Source organism: Sus scrofa, chromosome 3, assembly GCF_000003025.6.
Source record: "Sus scrofa isolate TJ Tabasco breed Duroc chromosome 3, Sscrofa11.1, whole genome shotgun sequence".
Lineage (NCBI taxonomy): Eukaryota > Metazoa > Chordata > Mammalia > Artiodactyla > Suidae > Sus > Sus scrofa.
Window position 1 is genome coordinate 11,372,584 of NC_010445.4, and position 23,402 is coordinate 11,395,985.

The 23,402-nt window shown below is 51.5% G+C and overlaps 1 protein-coding gene across 2 annotated transcripts; it reads right to left on the minus strand.

Moving 5' to 3' along the window:
• On the minus strand, positions 906-20,107 carry RFC2 (replication factor C subunit 2). 2 transcript variants are annotated; one of them, XM_021086337.1, is made up of 11 exons: positions 19,885-20,107; positions 16,307-16,376; positions 12,777-12,818; positions 12,381-12,487; positions 9,660-9,761; positions 7,899-7,999; positions 5,296-5,453; positions 5,018-5,083; positions 3,946-4,026; positions 2,445-2,558; positions 906-1,327 (listed from the first exon to the last, which is right to left on the minus strand). In XM_021086337.1, the coding sequence occupies exons 1-11, from the start codon at positions 19,989-19,991 to the stop codon at positions 1,217-1,219; spliced, it is 1,059 nt and encodes a 352-aa protein (XP_020941996.1). In that variant the 5' UTR covers positions 19,992-20,107; the 3' UTR covers positions 906-1,216. The 2 variants fall into 2 exon arrangements, with proteins under 2 accessions (XP_020941996.1, XP_020941997.1); XM_021086338.1 differs by lacking the exon at positions 3,946-4,026 and having other exon boundaries at positions 19,885-20,059.

The following is a 23,402-nucleotide window of genomic DNA, read 5'->3' on the forward strand; positions in this document are numbered from 1 at the left end:
GGGCCACGTTCTCCCTCCCGCCGAGCAGGCCTGACCTCACGGTGCGGGGAGGACAGCTCAGGCCTGAATGCAGATGCGGCAGGGCTGGGAGGGGCTCCAGGGGGAGGGGTCGCCCCGCTGTCCCTGAGTGTGGGAAGCTGGGGTCTCACCTCCATGACGGGCACACGGCATCCCCTTACCCCACGAGGATCCCGGGGCTCCAGGCAAGCAGAAGACTAAAAAGGCAGCCAAGGCAGTCGGTACAGCTCCCCCACACCCATCTGGAGGACCTTCATTCCCCCCCAATCAAAAGGCGAACCCCCACAGCCGGTCTCCCTGGCGCCTTTCCCTTGGCCGTTCCACAGCGTGCTCTGGGGACGCCTAACCCTGCCTGGGGTTGGCCTCAGAGCAGATGTGGGCACGGGGTAGGGCGCGAGTGGGAATGCGGAAGGAACAGGCTGGCCACGTGCTGGTGAAGCTGTTAAGACAGAGGCTGAGGATGTGAAAGTTCATTCTCTCAGTCTCTGCTTCATGTCTAACTGCTACTTTTTTCAGAATTTTTAAAAATGAAAAAAACGGCACCTTGCCCTGCCACCCCCCCCCCCAAAGGCAAGAGAAACAATTCTACAAATTAATACCAAATTCACTAGGAAATCCTCACACAAAGGACACGCAGCTGCACAGACGGGGGACCTGGCAGGCGCTCCCGGGCCCGTCTGCGCCACCCTCCTCGGCCACTCTGGCCAAGTCCCTTCTGAAGCCCCGGGCAACGCTGAGTAGTCGGTAAATTATAGCAAACCGCACCTCACCTTGTGGAATTGTCCTCTCGGCTTCTAGAAAAATTTACGTTAGCCTGTGCAGCCTGTTACTGAAATCACCCTTCTACCTGCAGGACGCTAGGGACGTGCAGAGAAACAGGAGGCGGCTTTCCTTGTAGCCTGGCACTGCCATGTTACTGCCGGCAAAACTGGACAGTTTTATTAGTAAAATGCCAACATACGCACGGATCAGGAGCTGTGCCCTGGAGGGTCTCAGGGCCTTTCCACGTGGTCACCACAGCATGAGGCTGAGAGAGACGCGCACGGAGCAGTGGGGCTTAGCTGGAAGCAAGGTGAAGGCCAGGAGGCCATACGCCAGGGCTGGTCCCCCGCAATACTTTTTCTGAATGGGAAGGCTGTGAGTTCGGCCTCTCAGCGGCAAAGGCTCCTCCTGCAAGCCCGTCAGCTGGTTCTCTGCTCTAACTGGCCACCGGGGCCACTGTCTTCTGACACAGCCTGGCCAGGAGCCCTGCCATCTGCAAAAGGGAGTTCACGCCTTCTGCTACTCTCATATGAGTGTATCCGATTTCCTGAGGAAAAAAGTCAAATGCAAATCTGGTTATTAAGTGAGGGAGGAGTTTAGTTTTTAAAACCTGAGTGAATGGTTTGCTCAGAACGGATGCCGTGAACTCAAAACTCCAGCTGGATGATCTGAGGTTCAACTTATTTCCTAAAAGGATGCTGAGATTTCTTGGAAAGGTACAGCTAAGAAAAAGAAAAAACAAAAAAAGCCAGACTGGGAGAAAACATTTACAGATTTTTTTTTTTTTTAATCTTTTTAGGGCCACACTTGGGGCATCTGGAAGTTCTCAGGCTAGGGGTCAAATCAGAGCTGTAACCATCGGCCTACACTACAGCCATAGCAACAACAGATCCAAGCCACATCTGCGACCTATACCACGGCTCATGGCAATTCTGGATCCTTACCCTACTGAGTGAGGCGAGGGATTGAACCTGCATCCTTATGGATACTAATTAGATTCTTAGCCCACTAAGCCACAAGGGGAACTCTAAGAGACAATATAAAACACCTGTCTAGAGTTCCCGCCGTGGCACAGCGGAAATGAATCCGACTAGGAACCATGAGGTTTCAGGTTTTTGATCCCTGGCCTCACTCAGTAGGTTAAGGATCCGGTGTTACCGTGAGCTATGGTGTAGGTTGCAGAGATGGCTCGGATCTGGTGTGGCTGTGGCATAGGCTGGCCTCAATTTGCCCCCGTGCCCTGGGAACCTCCATGTGTCATGGGTGTGGCCCTAAAAAGAGAGGAAAAAAAAGGAATACTCAAAACTCAAGAACCCAATCCAATTTAAAAATGGGTAGACTTGGAATTCCCTTGTGGCACAGTTGGGTTAAGGATGCAGTATTGTCACTGCAGGGGCCCAGATTCAATCCCTGGCCCAGGAACTTCCACACACCATGGGTGTGGCCAAAAAAAAAAAAAAAAAAAAAAAAGAAAGGATAAAACAAATAACTACCCCTCTGATGAGGAGAGTCACTCTGAGGGACACCAGGTCACTGCCTGGCAAGACTGGTTTAAACACTTACTGATCATCTTCCAGGCGCCTGGAAGTAAAACAGAAAAACAGAGCAAACCACAGCGTGGCCCACATTCTTGAGGAGAGAGACACTGCTTGTCGCTCACTGACCTTAATAAACTCCAGTTTCAAGTATTCTGCCATCTGGAAGGTTTTACACACTCGAAAAATGTTGCCAATGATGTCTTCCGGGGAATAGCCAAGATGCCACAGGTGAGCGAGGATCTGGGCAAAAGGAAACACACGGGGCTGTGTCACACGGTAAAGGACAGGGACGCTGGGGGATCTTCCCAGCAGGCAGAGATGACACCACAAACAGATTAAACCACTGCAAGATCATCTCCTACTCTGCACTCTAACACCCTTAGCTAAGGCGTCAAATACACTACTTTTTTTTTTGCTTTTGCTTTTTAGGGCCGCACCCGCAGCATATGGTTTCCTGGCTAGGGGTCCAATCAGAGCTCCAGCTGCCAGCCTATACCACAGCCACAGCAATGCCTGATCCGAGCCACATCTGCGACCTACACCACAGCTCAAGGCAATGCTGGAATCTTAACCTACTGAGTGAGGCCAGGGATCGAACCTGCATCCTCATGGATACTAGTCGGGTTTGTTAAGGGCTAAGCCACTACGGGAACTCCTTAAAAGCACACCATTAATCGTCCCCTACAGTACCTGTGTAAGTGTCAGCTGTGCTCTGCCCAGCGGCCCCTCACGACACACAGCCCCTGCACGATTAGCCCTGCAGTGATGACCGCAGTGGTCCCTGCCTCCTGCCTTCTCAACCCCAGCCCAGCTCCAACCCTCAGCCGCCCAACTCCGATAGCAGACTCTGGGGGGCGGGGGTTGCTTGTGCCTTTGCTTGGCTTCCTTCAGGCCGAGTACCCTGTCCCCGGTTTCATGTGAGGTCTGGCCCTGTCCTAAACCCAGTCAACTCCTAGCTTAGTTTGGTGGCGGGAGGGGGAGGGCATGGGCTGTGATCAGACCAACAGCCCCAGATCACAGCACTGCCGCCCACGGGGACTGGAGCATCACCTGAACCCCAAAAATGCCCACTGGAATCGGCTCACCAGACCAGGCTCTGGGGCCAGAGCGCCCATTCCCAGGCTCTTCAGGAAGAGAGAGGGCTCTATTAATCTTTTTTTAAGCTGTGCCTGCTGCGTGCAGATGTTCCCCAGGCCAGGGATGCAAGTATATTAAGTTTAAGCAGTGGGATTTAGAGCATGGGGTCTGGCCTCTGAGTCTGTTTTCTGACCTGCAGAGCGTGCCCAGCGCCCAGCCTCATTTAGGAATGCAGTGGAGGAGTTCCCGTCATGACTCGGTGGAAACGAATCTGACTAGTATCCATGAGGATGCAGGTTCAACCCCTGGCCTCATTCAGTGGGTTAAGGATCTGGCGTGAGCTGTGGTGTAGGTCACAGATACGGCTTGGATCCTCTGTTGCTGTGGTGTAGACTGGCAGCTACAGCTCCGATTCGACCGCTGGCCTGGGAGCCTCCATATGCCTCAAGTGCAGCCCTAAAAAGACAAAAACAAAAAGCAATGCAGTGGAGCTAGGTCCCCAGCACAGGGAGCACCCCCGCTGCCCTGCTCAGGGAGGAGGGGGACCGACCTTGTAGGCCTCATCGATGTTGGCGCTCACGCAGTGCTGGATCATCTCCTTCACCAGCAAGGGGTGGGGCTCGTCGCAGACCTGGCCAGACGGAACAGAAAGGCTGGTCAGGGGCTGCGGGGGACCATCTGAGGGCGAGCCCTGGCAGACCCACGTCTGGGCAACCTATGTGGCCAACTGCACTGGCTGTTTGCCTTGAGTTCTCCGGCCAAGAGAACTGGTTTTGGGAACACCTCTCTCAACACCAAGTTGTCACCAAAGAGAGTTCGGTGGAGACCTGCTGCAGAGAGGACAAGCCTCCGAGAGCATCATTACAGATTTCTCAAGTGCAAAATGGAGTAAGAGCCAGCGAGGAGTCTACACCACAGGGGCAGCTTTTTTTTTTTTTTTTTTTTTTTTTTTTTTGTCTTTTTGCTATTTCTTGGGCCGCTCCCGCGGCATATGGAGATTCCCAGGCTAGGGGTCCAATCGGAGCTGTAGCCACCCGCCTACACCAGAGCCACAGCAACGCGGGATCTGAGCCGCGTCTGCAACCTACACCACAGCTCACAGCAACGCCAGATCGTTAACCTACTGGGCAAGGGCAGGGACCGAACCCGCAACCTCATGGTTCCTAGTCTGGATTCGTTAACCACTGTGCCATGACGGGAACTCCAGGGGCAGCTTTAAAGTCGTGAGTTGCTTAGAGCACTGGGAGTATCACTCACCCAGTGGGTTCTGAGACTCCACTTAAGAACTGGGAGGTTTGGGGGGCAATCTCCCTCCTGGAATAGAAACTAGCTTTGTCCTGGGTGGGCCCCAGCCTTAGTGTGATCTCGAGGCCAGTTTCCTCTGCTGCAAAATGTTAAGAACACCTGCGTGGAGGGAGGTCATGAGGACCCAAGAGGACAGAGGGCACCGGGCCTGCTGCAGGGGCGGGGGCACATCCCTCGGCTAAGTCCCTCCCACTCCCCGGGGGGCGGGGCAGAGTAGCTCCCTGAGCCCCTCCCTGGGGCGGGCCCCGCAGCCCACCTGGCTCCGCCCCCCAGGCCGACACTGGCCCTGTGGACAGTGAGGCCCGCACAGCCTTTACCTTGAACACATTCTCACTGTTGATGAAGCCAAATCCCGAGAAAGTAGACTGCAAGTTGTTCAAGGCCTGCCAAGGAACAGAAGCACGCAAGGGTGACCTTCGACCTCTGTCCTCCCCGTCTCCCTTTCTGGGGTTCAGGCCGGGCTCCCTACCAACGTGTTGGGTCTGTGGTCCCGTCTGGCTACACTCCTCTCCGTGCAGCAGTCACTACCCTCTCCCCCATCTAAACCAGGGGAGTGGCCAGCCTGAGGGCGCCGAGCCGGGGTGGGGGCACGAACCTGCCTCATGTCGCCCTGGGCGGTGAAGATGATGGCTTCCAAGCCGTCATCCGTGTACGGCACCTTCTCCTTCTCGATGACGTTCAGCAGCCTGGCAAGAATCTGGGCGTCGGTCAGCTTGGTGTAGCGGAGGACGGCACACCGGGACTGGATGGGCTCTGGATAAGATGGGGGAGAGTCAGGCTTCCCGGGCCAAGGCTGGCGTAACCCTGTTGGTCCTTTAGTTACTGGGGAGCAGGTGCACGAACCATGCGGCCCAGCCATGCTGGCACCACTCCCCCAACCTGGCAGAGACTTAAGCGTGACCTGGTCATCAGGGCTAAATTTCTTTTTTTTTTTTTTGTCTTTTGTCTTGTTGTTGTTGTTGCTATTTCTTGGGCCGCTCCCGCGGCATATGGAGGTTCCCGGGCTAGGGGTTGAATCGGAGCTGTAGCCACCGGCCTACGCCAGAGCCACAGCAACTCGGGATCCGAGCCGCGTTTGCAACCTACACCACAGCTCAGGGCAACGCCGGATCGTTAACCCGCTGAGCAAGGGCAGGGACTGAACCCGCAACCTCATGGTTCCTAGTCGGATTCGTTAACCACTGCGCCATGACGGGAACTCTAGGGCTAAATTTCAAAATACCAACCAATAGAGGCCTCAGCCAGCACTGCCCAGGCTGACCCTGGCTGGCAATGGCTTCCCAAAGGAGAAAAGATCCGCCAGATAGAGAGAGCCACATGCCACAGCCCACAGGAGGGTCAGTGCCGGCCCGGCCAGACCTCAGAATCACTGCATGTGTGTACAGCTGGCCCTTCTGGGCAGGTCACAACCCAGCCGGCCTAGAACAGGGCACCTTCAGGGCTTAAGGTCCCACGGGAGGCTCTGATACCCCTGAGAACTACAGACAGACGAATGCAGAATTCTGGAAGCTGTCTCTGACCTTCGGTTCAGACCGACAAGTGTCTTCAAGTCCTGGGGGAGGAGGGGGGTCCCCCCGAGACCCTGTTCTGCCCCGCTGGCCTTCCTCAGGATGTTTTGTCGCCTCTGCCCGCCCAGAGGTATCACCTTCAACCGCCTCCGACATCACAGTACAGTCCACCTCTGATCCTCCTTCACAAAATTTCCCTGGAACCTCACCCACCTCCACTCTCCTAACCCTGCCAGGGCCTCCCGAACACCTGACCTGCACTCTCCTGGCGGATCTCCCCAAGCTTCTTCCCGTTTAAGTAACTCCGCACTGAAGTGACCGCCCCTTCTCTGCGCGCACACACTTTCAAGGGACATGTTCCTGTGAGTTTATGTGCCTTGAAGAAACCTGCAGTCACCTCCCCAGGTGGTAGGACAGGGCTGGGGACGCGGTGGATGAGGGCTGGGACAAGGCCCTGGCCCTCAGAGCTCAGGGTGACTGGGACAGGAAACAGTGGGGAAGTTACGACACCATGGGACAGGGCCACCGCGGAAGATGTCTGTAGGAACAGCTCTGGAAGCCCAGCCAGAGAGAGATCAGCTCAGCGGAGGCAAGGTCTGAGCTGGGTCTTTAGGGACGAGGTTTCCAGGCTGCAAAGGGAGAAGGAACAGCACATTCAAAAGCTAGAGTGACGGAAAGGGCACAGGGGCTCGGGGACAGTGAGACATCCAAAAAGCAATTCTAAGAGTTCCTGTTGCAGGATCCAGCATTGCCATGAGCTGGGGTGTAGGTCGCAGAAGTGGCTCGGATCTGACGTGGTTGTGGCTGTGGTGTAGGCCAGCAGCTGCAGCTCCAATTTGACCCCTAGACTGGGAACTTCCATATGCCGTGAGTGCAGCCCTAAAAAGACAAAAAAAAAAAAGAACAGGTAAATGATTGTGGAATAGACTCATGAACACATGATGACTATGTGGGGAAGGAAAGGGGAAAGGAGCCTGCCAAACCTGGAAACCATGACTTTTTGGCGGCAGCACGGTTGGCACCCTGCTTGTTTGGGTGGAGAAGGAGCCGGATGGCTGAGTGCACGCAGGCCAGAGGTTTAGCAGGGCTGAGGTGAGGACAGAGAGAGCTGGGGAAATGGTCAGAGAGAAAAGCTGGACCGTGCCTGCCATCTGTATCAGAAAGGGAAGGATGTGAGAGGGCAGGAAGCGGAGACGCTGAGGGGGGAGGGCTCAAAGCAGTGAGGAAGCCGATGCCGGCGGGGGGGCGGGGGGCTGGAAGGACCAAGGCCGGGTCCCAAAGATGGGTGTGTAAAGTTTCACTGGGGAGGCCATCCCTGCTGACAACAAAGCCCAGGGTGCAACACAGTGTATGCCGAGTTCTCTGAAAACACAGAAAGTGCACAAGCACGTCTGTGCACAGGATACCAAAACAGCACGTGTGTCTACGACGCAAGAGCGTTCCAGTCCCAGCTTTTCTGTTTGCTGTGTGACTTTGGGCAAACTACTCAACCTCTCTGAATTCCAATTTTTTCATCTCTCATGTGGAACTGATACTACCTCTGCACAGAATTACATAAGATTAAAAGAGAAAATGCGATTATATAGTGCTTGGCCCACAGCAGGCGTTCCAAAAGCCCCTTCTCTCCTACTGCTGAAGAGCCCCATGTAGGCGCCATGAGGACCCCAAACCATGCAGAGCTGAACCTCACCTATGATTTTATCCGAAGCATTACAGGCAAGAGCAAATCGGGTCGTTTTGGAGTAGATTTCCATGGTTCTCCTCAAGGCCTGCTGGGCTCCATCAGTCATGCTGAGAAGAAAAACACAAGGGGCAGCTTGCAGCTGGGCCCCAAAGCCCACTGGACACAAACCCCCGCCTACAGCCCCTGGGGAGCCCGCGCTCCTGGCTGAGCATGCTCAGTCTGTCTCTAGGCCCCCATGCAGGTCTCACACAGGCAGGCTGCACCGGGACATAGAGCAGAGGTCCTGCAGGCTCACCTCAGAGCGCCTTCATCTGCAAGCTACCTGCGACTCAGGGACATCGCCTCTAAGGAGATAATGCCACTACCCACCTCAGGGGGTTGTTATGACAATTAAATGAGACAGTAACATGTGAAGGATGTAGCAGAGCACCTGGCATAATGCAAACACTTACGTGTAAGTGTCGGGTAAATGTCAGCTGCTAGTACTGCTATAAATAATGTTACAGTAAATGGTTATGGTGTGTGCCCACGATGGGACAGAACACAGCAATCAAAAACTATGTTCTGGGAGTTCCTGTTGTGGTGCTGTGGTTAACGAACCGGACTAGGATCCATGAGGATGCAGGTTCGACCCCTGGCCTCATTCAGTGGGTTAAGGATCCGGCGTTGCTGTGAGCTGTGGCGTAGGTCGCAGACGTGGCTTGGATCTGGCGTTGCTGTGGCGTAGCCTGGCAGCTGCAGCTCCTATTGGACCCCTAGCCTGGGAACCTCCATATGCCACGGGTGTGGCCCCAAAAAGATTAAAAAAAAAAAAAAAAAAAAAAATCCAACCAAAAAACTATGTTCAAGAGTTCCCACCATGGTGCAGTGGAACTGTAGCAGCTTGGGTCACTGTGGAGGATGGCTGGGTCCCTGGCCCAGCACAGCAGGTTAAAGGATCTGGGGTTGCTGCAACTGCAGCTTGACTTTTTTGTTGTTGTTGTCTTTTCTAGGGGCACACCCAAGGCATATGGAGGTTCCCAGACTAGGGGTCTAATCGGAGCTGTAGCCACTGGCCTACACCACAGCCACAGCAACGCGGGATCCCAGCCATGAATGGGACCTACACCACAGCTCACGGCAATGGCGGATCCTTAACCCACTGAGCAAGGCCAGGGGAAGAACCCGAAACCTCATGGTTCCTACTCGGATTTGCTAAGCACTGAGCCACAAAGGCAACTCTGACTGCAGCTTGGATTTGATCTCTGGTTCAGGATCTTCCATATGCAATGGGTGTGGCTATTAAAAAAAAAAAAAAAAACCGAAAAACAAAGACACGATGTTCACAGCAAGATTATAATAACATTTAACTTCTGCTTTTCATGTCAAAAGGAAAAACCAGGATGCAAAATTATAATTATTATATCAACTATGTGAAAATGCATACTGTAAAAAAAAAAAAAAAAAAAAAAGACAAGGGAGTTCCCATCGTGGCGCAGTGGTTAATGAATCCAACTAAGAACCATGAGTTGCAGGTTCGATCCCTGGCCTCGCTCAGTGGGTTAAGGATCCGGCGTTGCCGTGAGCTATGGTGTGGGTCGCAGACACAGCTCAGATCCTGCATTGCAGTGGCTGTGGTGTAGGCTGGCAGCTGCAGCTCCGATTTGACCCCTAGCCTGGGAACTTCTGTATGCCATGGTGAGGCCCTAAAAAGACAAAAGCAAAAACAAAAAAAGCAGATAAGAGATTTAGAAATCGAGGTAAAAAGTCCTCAGCAAAGCACTCTACCTGTCTGCTTCATCCAGGATGATGATCTTGTGTCGCCCTTTGGGAAGGGTGACCTTCTGCTGGGCAAACATTTTGATTTTGTTCCTCACCACGTCAATCCCCCTGAAACAGTGAGTCACAGTGTTACCATCACCTTCTGAGACCAATTTTCACCTTCATGGAGGACTCTGAACCCTCACACCACCACCAGAGACTCAATTTTAGTTTTCAAGTTTCTTTCTGGGCCATTCTAACTATTTATAAGGACTGACATTTCAACAGTTTTATTCCTTCTGGGAGGTCTTCAGAAGAACACAGAAAAAAAAAATGTACTTACTTTGGAAAAATAGAATGAAATTGATTTTATCTTGCAATTATCCTAAGGGTCCACTGAACCCGTTTATAATCTTACACTTCCTGTATCTTGAAACATTTGCTATTTCATCACTACTCACCAATTATTCCCAACTATGCTATAAAAAGACTAAAAGAAGAAGAAAATGAAAGGATGATGGAATTACTCAGAAGAATGATATAATACTGGGGGAAGAAAATTCTTTTTTTTTTTTCTTGCTTTTTAGGGCCTCGCCTGCAGCATATGGAGGTTCCCAGGTTAGGGGTCCAATCGGAGCTGTAGCTGCCAGCCTACACCACAGCCACAGCAACTCAGGATCCAAGCTGCATCTGCAACCTATACCACAGCTCACAGCAATGCCAGATCCTTAACCCACTGAGTAAGGCCAGGGATTGAACCTGCGTCCTCAAGGATGTTAGTCAGATTCGTTAACTGCTGAGCCATGACAGGAATTCCTGGGGGAAAAAGTCTTTCTAATTTTTTTGGCCATGCCTGTGGAAGATCCCAGGCCAGGAATCAAAACTGTGCCACAGTTAAGACCTGCACCACAGCCGGGGCAACACCAGATCCTTAACCTGCTGCACCACAAGGGAACTCCCTAATCATTCATCCTTGATGATGTCTGGTTTATAGGATACAGTTTGTAAATGATCAAAAGCTGCAGGCAGGGAAGTCCCTAGTGGCTCAGTGGGTTAAGAATCCATCATTGTCACTGTCACGGCCTGGGTTTGATCCCTAGCTGGGGAACTTCCGCATACTGGGGGTGTGCCCACACACACATAAAACAAAGCTGAAGGCAGGTGTGTATAAGGTGACTGCCAACAGATGAAAAAGAAATGAAAAAAAGCCACTGTATTGATCACTGCAATAAATCTAAAATTGAAAATATTTTGCAATTTTGGGCCATTCTGTCTTCAACAAAATTAAGAGCCACCAAAGTTTTCAAAACTAGTGAGTCTGATGATTCCAGGGTGACAAGAACAAAGCTATTCCTATTTGCTATCTGGGAGCGGCAGTCACAAAACGGCTCGGATGTGGGCCTGTTTACTATGAACCGTTAGTTGCACTTAACAGGTCAGAACCAGGAAAACGCTGCTGTGCCAAGAACCACGTCCTCAGGCAACAACCAAAGGTGGACTTGGTGGACATTTTATTCAACAAGTTCTCTCTCTTTTTTTTTTTCTGTCTTTTCTAGTGCTGCACCCACGGCATATGGAAGTTCCCAGGCTAGGGGTCTAATCGGAGCTGTAGCCACTGGCTTATGCCACAGCAACACAGGATCCGAACTGCATCTGCAACCTATACCACAGCTCATGGCAACACCGGATCCTTAACCCACTGAGCAAGGCCAGGGACTGAACCCGCAACCTGATGGTTCCTAGTCGGATTCGTTAACCACTGAACCACGACGGGAACGCCAACAAGTTCTCATTTCATAATCCTCTACTATCCACATCTAAAAAGGGAATAGCTCCTCACCTCGACTGGAGTGTGACTAACAACAACAGTAACAAAATGACCAGTTCGGGGAGGATGTGGAGAAAAAGGAGCCCTGGTATCGGGAACATAGGAGGTGCAGCCACTCTGAAACTCAGTAGGGCGGGTCCTCGGAAAACTAAACAGAACTAGCAAGTATTCCAGGGATTCCGTTCTGAGTCTACATCCCAAAGAACTGAAAGCAGGGTCTCAAAGAGCTCTCTGTACACCCCTGTTCACAGCAGCACTGTTCGTAACTCCTAATAGCCCAGAGATAAAAGCAACCCCAGTGTTTCCGGTCACATGAATGGATGAGCAAAGCAGGGTAAATACAGCTCAGCCTGAAAAAGGAAGGACCTTCTGACACGTGCTACAACACGAATGAACCTAAGATGCGAATGAAATGAGCCAGTCATAAAGGCCAGGTCCTGTCTGATGCCCCTTACATGAGGTTCCTAGAGGAGTCGATTCACAGAGACAGAAAGTTGCATGGTGGGAGCAGGGTGGCCGTGGAAATAGGGAGCTATTGTCTAGTGAGCACAGAATCTCATCTCGGGAAAATGAAAACAGTTCTGGACATGGGTTGCACAAAAGGGGAACCCACCCAACGCCACTGAACTGGACCCTTAAAGATGGTAAATTTTATGTGATGTGTATTTTTGCACAATTAAAAATAATTTTTTAAACTCCAATGGAAAAAAATAAAACGAAACCAGTGAGTCAAGTGCTTCTGATAGCATGTCGACAAGCCAGCAACCCCTGTTCTCCTTCGTTGGAAGGATTAAAGGAAATCACAGAGCTGGCAAGACAAGCGTCTAAGTGCTACAGGGACCTGAAAAAAGGCCGTTTCCATGACAACTCAGAGTGTAAACCAGGGGCCATCACCCTCCCACCCTACCTCCCCAGCGCACCTGTCGTTTGAGGCATTGAGCTCCAGAACAGCATCCTTGAGGGCTGGGCCCAGCAGGGCTCGTGCCAAACACAGGATGCTTGTAGTCTTGCCCGTTCCTGGGGGGCCCTAGAAATGAGAGCTCCACTAAGTGCTGCAAGCCAATAGAATGAACTTAACCGCAACTCCCAACTTACCGCTCACCCCTGCCTTGAACCCTCCCAACCTGACCCCAGCCCACAGCACATGGCAATCGACCCGCAGGCCTTCCCACCAACGGGGGGAAAGGTTCCCCTCTGCCGAGAGGAATAGCAAGGGCTCTGGTGATAACGGGCCTCTCCGAGGGGGAAGCTCGGTGCACAAGCAAGCACTTATGAGGCGGCAGAGACGTGGGCCTGACCCAGGCCCGAGTACTCACAGCAATGATGATGTTGGGCACGTTCCCTTCTCGTGCAAAGACCTGAAGGAAGAAATGCTCATTAAAACGGGTTCCTCTGCACACTTAGCAGCCAGGTCTCCCCAGTCCCACAGGCCTAGCAAGGGACGCTGCTACGACTGTCCCATGTGGACGCTCCTTGGACATGGGTTGCACAAAAGGGGAACCCACCCAACGCCACTGAACTGGACCCTTTAGTGTCCTCAAAACTGACCCCCCCCCGCCCCACATGAACCTGAGCCACTCCCCGGCCCCCATCCTTCATTTCCCCTTCCTTGGACAGTCAACATCACCAATCCTACAGCCCATGCCAGGAACCTGGAGGTCACCGTCATTCTTGTTTTTTCTTTTTGTCTTTTTAGGGCCACACTTGCAGTATCATGGAAGTTCCCAGGCTAGGGGTCGAATCGGAGCTGCCTACACTACAGCTACAGCAACACGGCATCCCAACAGCATCTGCGACCTTCACGGCAAAGCCAAATCCTTAACCCACACTGAGTGAGGCCAGGGATCGACCTCTCATCCTCACGGATACTAGTCAGGTTCTTATCCCACTGAGCCACAGTGCGAACTCCCATCACGGTCATCCTTGACTGGCCTTCTCCCTCACCCCACACAGCCCCTCAATTACAAAGGCTGGGCACTCTTTGCTCTTTTTCTGGAGTTTCCTTCCCTTCAGCCCACTGCCACTTTCTTAGCCCATAAACTCTGGTCAGCATTGCTTTCAAGGGCCCATGAGCTGGTCCCGTTGCCTCTAATCTTACCTCTCTCCAACCCATTCCACATCCTGAAACACGACCAATTTTCCAAAACACACCCCACCCCCTCCCTGTTTTTGGTCACGCCCACAGCAGGTGGAAATTCTCGGGCCAGGGATGGAACCTTCACCACGGCAGCTACCTGAGCCACAGCAGTGATAACACCAGATCTTTAACCCCGGCACCACAAGAGAACTCCTAAATACACGGTTTAAACACTTTCACCTGACTCAGGCTCTTTTTTTTTGATAGGCAAGAAATAGATTTATTAAGATAAGACGCTTGTGAGAGACACAAGCGGGCAGGCAAGGAGGCTCTGAGTGGAACTCTGTGTGACTCCTTCCTGCCCACATCGCGAAGCCCAAACTCTTCAACCAGGCTCACGAGGCCCTGCGTGACCTGGATCCTGCCCACCTCCCCGGCTCATTCCTCATCCCCCCACCCCCATACACATGTTCTTCAGCCTGTTACTCAGTTGGCTCCATGGACCAGAAGCACTGGCACCCCCTTGGAGCTTGTGAGATTGCAGAGTCCCTGGCCCCACTCCAGAACTACTGGATCAGAACCTCTAACTTCATAACATCCCCAAGCAATTTGTATGCCATTCTTGTCAGGAAAAGCACTACTCTGATGACAGTCGGAGGGCATTTTTCCACCTAGAACAAGTGGCCTTTGCATACATTCACCCCTGGGCCTTTGCACATGCTGTTCCTGCTGCCTCCCCTCCCCCCGCCACCAGTCTGGCTGACTCCCACCTACTTAGCTCCACTCCCATCACTTCTTCCACTTGGGAATTAAGATCCAGCAAGCAGGTTAACTCTTCCCTGAACTCGCCTCGTCGCCCCCGCAGGCCCTGCTCCTCCTCCTGCAGAGTGCTTATCACACCGCCTGCTGACTTAACCACTGCCCCGGTTACACCGTAAATTCCACGCAGAGCTGGAATCAGGTCTATTCTGTTAACCATTATATCCACAGCTCCTAACACCGCACCATATGTGGCCCAGAAGAGATACTCAAACATTCATAGAATGAATACATTTGTAAAATAAATAAATACCTTGGTAGCTATTGAGGTCCAAGCCCCAATGACTGCAGAGACCACCCCTCTCATGTCTCAAACAGCTGGGCTTGTGGATTCCACCAAAAGACCTCTAGGGCTAGGAATTCAAAGCCTGCTCCACGCTGAACATTCCCGCCAGCCCCTGGTTCATGTCATCCTGAAGTCTGCTGCCCTGTCACTTATTCCCTTCTGGCAGGGGTGACCAAACCATGGTGGCAGGGAAGGTGAGGGCAGGGTGGGGAGGATCCACCCTGCGGCCTGTTGGCATTAGCCCCCCAGCTAAGAAGGGGTCTCACATTTTTAAAGCGTTGTTTAAAAAATAAACAAATCGGAGTTCCCGTCGTGGCGCAGTGGTTAACGAATCCGACTAGGAACCATGAGGTTGCGGGTTCGGTCCCTGCCCTTGCTCAGTGGGTTAACCATCCGGCGTTGCCGTGAGCTGTGGTGTAGGTCGCAGACGCGGCTCGGATCCCGCGTTGCTGTGGCTCTGGCGTAGGCCGGTGGCTACAGCTCCGATTCGACCCCTAGCCTGGGAACCTCCATATGCCGTGGGAGCGGCCCAAGAAATAGCAACAACAACAAAAGACAAAAAGACAAAAAAAAAAATCATACTTGACAAAGACTTTGCCTTTTTTTTAGGGCCACGTCCATGGGATATGGAAGTTTTCTAGGCTAGGGATCGAATCAGAGCTGCAGCCACCAGCCTACGCCACAGCCACGTCAGATCCGAGCTGCATCTAGATGTGACCTACACTACAGCTCATGGCAATGCCAGATCCTTAACCCTCTGAGCATGACCAGGGATCGAACCTGCAACCTCAGGGTTCCTAGTAGGATTCATTTCCACTGCGCCACGACGGGAACTCCTGACAAAGGCTCTGCACGGTTTGCAAAGCCTAAAATATCCATTCAGAGCCTTTAAAGGCAAAGTTTGCCACTTCTGCTCTTGAAGAATACAAAACAAATGGGTAAGCCTCTCCAATGAGCCAGCCCCGCAACATCCGGCTTCTAGTCCTCTCCAAACAGGATGTCTCCCAGTCCCTTAATTCTTCTTTCTTTTTAGGGCCACACCTGTGGTATATGGAAGTTCCCAGGCTAGGGATCAAAACAGAGGTGCAGCTGCCAGCCTACACCACAGCCACAGCCACGTGGGATCCAAGCCGCATCTGGGACTTACACCACAGCTTGTGGTGATGCCAGATCTTTAACCCACCGATGAGGCCAGGGATGGAACCCACATCCTCACAAACACTATGTGGGGTTCTTAACCCACTGAGCCACAACAGGAACTCCCCCTTAATCCCTGATTTGTGGCTTGCCCCTACGTTGCCACCTTGGCTGTTTTCCTCTAATGCCTCGAGCTTATCGAAACCACCATAATGAGATTTAAGATCATCTTTTATTTTTATTTTTTACTTCTTTTGTCTTTTCTAGGGCTGCACCCTCAGCATATGGAGGTTTCCAGGCCAGGGATCCAATCGGAGCTGTAGCCGCCAGCCTACACCACAGCCACAGCAACTCACAATCCAAGCCACATCTGAGACCTACACCACAGCTCACAGCAACGCCAGATCCTTAACCCACTGAGCAAGGCCAGGGATCGAACCCGCAACCTCATGGTTCCTAGTCCGATTCATTAACCACTGCACCATGAGGGGAACTCCTGTAAGATCATCTTTTAAAAACTCACTCACCTCCAGCCTGCTCACGGTGTCTTCATTCCCGACAATTTCATTCAACTTTACTGGTCTGTATTTTTCAACCCTGTTTTTAAGAAAAGGCATATAGATGTGGACATGGCTATTCTCACACAACCCAAAAGACAGCACAAAAAGCAATCCTGGGAGCTCCATCAGAAGATGAGGTACCTTCAGTAAAAATATACCAAATGATTGCAGGTTTTACACTCAAAGAGGTTCCCAAGTGCCTTTTTTTTTTTTTGGTCTTTTTGTCTTTTCTTTTTTTTTTTTTTTTTTTGGCTTTTTGCTATTTCTTGGGCCGCTCCCGCGGCATATGGAGGTTCCCAGGCTAGGGGTCTAATTAGAGCTGTAGCCCCCGGCCTACACCACAGCCACAGCAACTCGGGATCTGAGCCTTGTCTGCGACCTACACCACAGCTCATGGCAACGCTGGATCCTTTACCCACTGAGCGAGGGCAGGGACCGAACCTGCAACCTCATGGTTCCTAGTAGGACTCGTTAACCACTGTGCCACGACAGGAACTCCCCAAGTGCCATTTGAAAAGTCAAGTGCATGAGAAGCGTGCACCAAAGGCTTCAAACCCGCCACAGCACAGCAACACCTGTTGGTGCTGGAGAAGAGCCAGAGAGGGCCATCTGGAGCAACGCGACACTGTGCGGCAACACAGTCTGCCCGTCACAACAGAGGGCCTGTGCACACGGCACTGACATCATCTGATCTGACAGACACGGATGCACCCGAGCCCCCTTCTCAGCCTGTACCTGTCAGCGTCTGCAGACTTGTGCCCGGTGCCCAGCAGAGCTGGCTAGACAGAAACGGCAGGCCTATCCTGTGATCCTATTACACTGTGTAGACTGGACCGGCGCGTGGCCTTTTCAGACCAATACTGCTCTCTTTTAATTCATAAGCAAGCTATGCTATGAGAGAAAATGACTTTCCTGGGCTCTGAGAGGAGAAGTGGGAGTAGGTCTGCAATGATGTGACCATCAGGACTCCCACCGCCCTTTAGGAGACTCCCATGTTACCCCCTAGCTTGTACCCCTTCTGGGGACTGGTCTTGCTCCAGAAGCAGCTGCGGGAAAAGTAGCTTGTTTGTCACATGTTACAGAAAATCCAGCACACGCTCTCCTCCAATTTCCGCAGACAGAGTGTGCTTGTTCCCACTCCTTTATTCTTCACGCTCAGCCCCTCCCGCTGCCCAGCGCTGTGTAAGGAGTTAGCGCTCACGAGGGGAGGAAAGCAGAAAGTGCAGAGATGAGGAGTTTCCGTCCCGGCTCAGTGGTTAATGAACCTGACCAGTATCCATCCCAATTCCAAACCCGCCTCACTCAGTGGGTTAAGGATCCAGCGTTGCCATGGTGTAGGTCGCAAACATAGCTCAGATCCCACGTAGCTGTGGCTGTGGTGTAGGCCGGATTCGACCCTTAGCCTGGGAACTTCCATATGATGCAGGTAGGGCTCTAAAAAGACAAAATGAAACAAAACAAAAAAAGCAGAGATGGGCAAGCCATGGTTCTCCCTCTGAACAGCTTTCCTGCTAGAGGAGAGCTAGAGTTTTGCAAATCCTACCCCAGTGCTCAGCTGCTTATGTAAACCTAGGGCTGTGGAAACCCAGACGAGGGAGGATCACTACCTGGGAAAGCCAAGAGCTCAAATTGGAGCTGGACTTCGAACAAAGCAAACATACTCCTCCTTCAGGGGCTTCAGAGCTGCTCTCCTCGCCTGAAAGCTCTCTCTCCCCCTGTGGCCACACGGCTGACTCCCTGAATTCAGTTCTTTACTCAAACATCATCTCATCAGAGGCCATTCCTGACCACCAGAGCTATTTATTTCACGGCACCTGTCACTGTCAAATATGTCTACTTGTTTTACTTTTTAAACTTGGTCTTTATCAAATGTAAGCTCTGTGACAAAAGACTTTGTTTTGTATACTGAAGTATCTTAAGCATCTAAAGGAGGGTTGCGGTGGAGTTCCCATCACAGCGCAGGGGAAATGAATCCGACTATGAACCATGAGGTTGCGGGTCCGATCCCTGGCCTCGCTCAGAGGGTTGAGTATCCAGCATTGCTGTGAGCTGTGGTGTAGGTCGCAGACGCAGCTCAGAGTTTCTGTGGCGCAGACTGGCAGCTGTAGCTCCAATCTGAGCCCTAGCCTGGGAACCTCCATATGCTGCAGGTGCAGCCCTAAAAAGCCAAAAAACCCCCAAAAAACCTAAAGGAGGGTTGTGGGAGTTCCTGCTGTGGCAGGATGCTGCACTGGTTTAAGGATCCCACATTGCTGCAGCTGTGGCATAGGTAGCAGCTGTGGCTCGGAGTCCCTGGCTTGGGAACTTCCATGTGCTTCAGGTGTGGTCAAAAAAACAAAACAAAAAAAAAGAGGGCTCTGCATGAAAATTACAATGCAAACCACATGTGTAATTTTTAAACCTGGTATCCACACTTAAGTGAAAAGGTAAAATTAATTTTAATAATATAATTTAGAGAACTAATATATTCAAAATATTATTTTCAACATGTAATCAATATAAAAATTACTAATGAGATTTTTTTTAAAACTAAGACCTTGATATCCGGTTTATATTGTACAACTTAAAGCCCATATCTCAACATAGATTGGCAACATTTCTCAATGCTCAACAGCCTCATGTGGCTAGTGGCTGGGGGACTGGACAGCGCGGGTGTGGATACTCCAGTAAGTTATACTGCCTTTCATTTAGGTATCTGCTCTCCGCAAGAAGAGAGCTGGGCAGGAGGGATGGGAATACAAAGAGGAAAGGGGGTAAACCATTACCACGCCCAGTGGAGAGTTCAGGGTGTGGGGCCTGCGCCAGTGGCAGGTGACTCCCCAAGTAACCATATCCTCTCAGTCATCCAGGATGCTGCTACTTAAAGAGAGCAAGCCACGGAAAACAGGAGGGCGCCTTTTTATTTTTTAATTAATTTATTTATTTTGTCTTTTTGCTCCCGCGGCATTATAGGAGGTTCCCAGGCTAGGGGTCTAATTGGAGCCATAGCCACCAGCCTATGCCAGAGCCACAGTAACGCGGGATCCGAGCCGCGTCTGCGACCTACACCACAGCTCACGGAAACGCCGCCTCCTTTAACCCACTGAGCAAGCTCAGGGACCGAACCCGCAACCTCTTGGTTCCTAAGTCGGATTCGTTAACCACTGCGCCACGACGGGAACTCCAGAAGGGTGGCTTTTGCATACCATCCCGATTCCGAACCTGCCTCATCAGAATCTGAGCCTCATCAGAAAAGCAGCTGGCAAACGCCAGGTGCAAAGTGGATGCTGGCGGGGGGGGGGGGGGCCCTCTTACCACAACTGGCACCGTTCTAACCAAGACCCCGTTTCCAGAGCTTAAACAAGCCACTCTCCACTCCAAGTGGTCTCAGCGAGCCACATCCCTTGTCTTCTTCAAATAATCTACTCTACACCCACGGGGCTCTCCTGCTCCTCTCAGGTGCCTCTGGAATGAACTCCCGCCCGTGGGCTACCCTAGGACCAGGGCCCCGCCACGCGCCCACCCACACGCCCAGACGACCCGTCATTGATGGCCTGGGCCCTCACCACGGCAGTTCGTAGTGGCCAGCGCTGCCCGGGGCCTTGCTGGGGGCCGGGGCAGGATCCTGGGCCCCGCGTTCGTCTGCGCCACTGCCGGAGCCCCCCGCGTCCATTCTCCCGCGGCCTCTTCCCGCCGCCCGAGGTCCCGCCCCACGACGCCACACGCAGGTTCCGCCCCTGTTCCTGAGGGACGCAGGATGCGAGCGGAAGCGTCTCTCCGCGCCTTTTGCGCCTGCGCAGAGGGCTCTATCTCGTCGTGGGCGCCTGTTGCTAGAGGCCGCAGTTGCTATGGGAGACCTGGCGTCGCGCCTGCGGAGTGAGAGGAAGGAGAGACCGACCGCAACGCCTTCCGAGAAGGCTGCTTGCTTCAGGAAGGGAAGTTCGTTGGTTTTTGTCTTTGTGTGATTTGTCTGGGAGGCTATCTCTGCGCGGCCCGTCGGGACCCGCACGCCTAGCAGGCCTGGCGGAGTAGGAGCATCCTGTCTGGTGCGGGGCGAATCCGGGGGCCGGTGGACGTGGGACGTTCCGCCCAAATGCAGGAACCGTCGGCGCACATGGACAGGGGCTGATGTCCTGGGAGGCAGAGGCTTGAACTGACCTCTAGGACTTGCCCTTGCCTAGCTTTTCCGATTGCTCAGAATGTCCGTCCCCCCCAACCCCCCCTCCCCCCTCCGCTGGATGGGCTCCTGCACCCTGGAACTTAATGTTCATTATCAGGAAATTCTCAGAATGCTGCAACATGGGAATTCCTCTCATTTTGCAGAAGAAGAAACTGCCCCTCTGTAAGATGTGACTCACTTTCATAACAGAAAAATAGGTAGTGCGTGTTCCCAAGTGCTTTGTGCATTCTTTTGGGCTGGTTTTCTACCTGTTGAACTAATCTTTCCTCCCGTAGCCTACTTGTCATAATAATAACAAATAATTTAAAATGAATAATGACTGTATTTTCTTTCCTGTGCTATGTACTAGTCCAGAGGTGGATACTCATTATCCTCGTTTTACAGTTGAAGAAACAGTCCTGAGAATGACTAATTTGTCCAGTGTTATTTGCGTTGTAAGTGGTGGAGCCAGGATTCCTTCCCCCACCATGTAGTCAAAACAGTAGTCATAAAATTCTATTTTGTTGCACTTAGCATACTGCATCATAATTTTGGGATAAATGTGTCTTTAATGTCTGAATTGAAGGTAAGGATTGAGACCTCCATCCTGTCCTTGCTTAACACAACACCTGGTGCTCTGTAAATGTTCGATTTGAGTCTCTGTAATGAACAGCTTGGGTCAGCTGTGAGGAACTGGGTTGCTTTCACCAGAGAACTGATTAAAGTCCCCTGGCTGTTTTCCTTCCATCATCAGTTAAAATATGTATCTACTACAGGGAGAAGGCCTTGTCTTCCAGGCGGTTGATTCGTCATTCAAATAAATATGGGCTCCAGAATCTAGGCTGCAAAGGTGATTGTTTTCGTTTTAGGGCTGCACCTGCAGCATATGGAAATTCCTGGGCCAGGGGTTAAATCACAGTGCATCTGGGGCCTCTGCCACAGCCAAGGTAACACGAGACCTGAGCTCCATCTGCAGCCCATGCCACAGCTTACAGCAATGTCAAATCCTTAACCCACTGAGCTAAGCTAGGGATCAGACCTGCTTCCTCACACAGACCATGTTTGGCCCTTAACCCACTGAGCCACAACAGGAACTCCTATTTTCTCTTTTTTTCCAACCCCTCAAGAAACCCTGCCCATTATAGACATTCATTGGGGAAGGTAATATCGCTGTTCTCTTCATTTTTTTCCTTTTCTTTTTGGCCACTCCTGTGGAATGCAGAAGTTCCTGTGTCAGGGATTGAACCTGTGCCACAGCAGTAACCAGAGCCACAGCAGTGACAATGCTGCCAGGTCCTTAGCACACTGAGCCACCAGGGAACTCTCTGTTTTTCATGTGTCAATTCTCTGCTTCATCTTTTCTAACTTGAGTGTTTGTTTAACTCCTTGAGGACATGGCACCTGCCCCTTGATTTCCCAGTTTCTTCCTTTGTATTTAAGTAGGCATGGAATTATGTTTGCCAGTTGCTTATTCCACTTATGCAGCCAGGCTAGCAAGTTCGAGGCAGTGGGCACAGTTTACAATTGTGTTCTACGAGTTGGGATGAAAACACGTGCTTCCTCATTCTTTTTAAGTTATCGCCAGTTGGGGAGTTCCCGTCATGGCGCAGTGGTTAACGAATCCGACTAGGAACCATGAGGTTGCGGGTTCGGTCCCTGCCCTTGCTCAGTGGGTTAACGATCCGGCGTTTCCGTGAGCTGTGGTGTAGGTTGCAGACGCGGCTCGGATCCCACATTGCTGTGGCTCTGGCGTAGGCTGGCGGCTACAGCTCCGATTCGCCCCCTAGCCTGGGAACCTCCATATGCCGCGGGAGCGGCCCAAAGAAATAGCAAAAAAAAAGCCAAAAAAAAAAAAAAAAGTTATTGCCAGTTGGGCATGAACCTCAAATGACCAAGATTCTGAAGCAGTTTCTTTTAATGATGGTAATGATTCAAGTCTCCAGCTTCAAAACTAACTGTGTTTCTCATCTCTCCTTTTACATGATTTGAGAAAAAACTACTTGAAGTTGGCTCTAGCTCTTCATTCCCCTTCATACTAATAGAACCATCCTGTATATTTTTAGAATCACTATTCACCAGTCCTTTCTTTCTCTGGAGGAGATAATACACATTTCCTTGAAATATAAGCTTTTCTTGAAATGTCTCTTTGTGGTTTTCCCTTGGAATTTTTCCCATGTGGTAATATTTGTTATAGTCAGTTATCTCTCTCACACACATATGCACAGTTTAGAAACTAAGCAGGCAACCTGTTGGTGGGCCCTGGACACTGATTTCACTGATGTGCTTTAAATGCCAGGAGAATCAGAAGGTGACCTTTGGGGCAGAACTGCACCATCAGGGCATTTTTCCTCTCTCTGGACTGAGCCTTCTGTGTTTGCTGGACTTGGGCCCAGACAGAGCTTCCTTCTTAAAAGCTCCAGCCACTCCCCTAGGGCCACACAGCAGCCACATGGGGCAACCAGGGAATATTGGGGAAACCCCAGGCTCTGGTCAAAGGGCAAGGGGCATCCACGTGAACCCTCCTCTTCTTTCCTAACAAATGTGTGAAATCCCTGGAAATTAAATTCATACCCAGCCTGAGCTCCCAGACTTTTTTTTTTCTTTCTGTTCAAGCCCACGACATACAGAAGTACCTGGCCCAGGGATCGAACTGGTGCCACAGCAGTGACAGTGCCAGATCCTTAACTGCTAGGCCACCAGGGAACTCTTCCAAGACTCTTGTCACAAGAAGGCAATTAGTTGGAGAAAATAGGAAAGATGTGGAAAGGAGAAAATGGAAAACAAAAGCCTTTCCCTAAAGCCAGAGGCTTTCAATCAAATTTGTCAAATGGGATAGGCAACAAATCTTGGTTAAAATGACACTTTAGGAGTTCCCTGGTGGCCTAGTGGGTTGAAGGCCTGTTAGCACTGCTGTGGCTCAGGTCA

Bases quoted from the DNA above. Each gene is read 5' to 3' on its own strand.
- RFC2 (XM_021086337.1), bottom strand. From the start codon at position 19,991: ATGGACGCGGGGGGCTCCGGCAGTGGCGCAGACGAACGCGGGGCCCAG. The intron at 9,762-12,380 runs GTGCGCTGGGGA...TCACTGTTTCAG, and splicing joins CTCAATGCCTCAAACGACAG to GGGGATTGACGTGGTGAGGA. The intron at 5,454-7,898 runs GTGAGGTTCAGC...CATCTTATCCAG, and splicing joins TGCTTCGGATAAAATCATAG to AGCCCATCCAGTCCCGGTGT.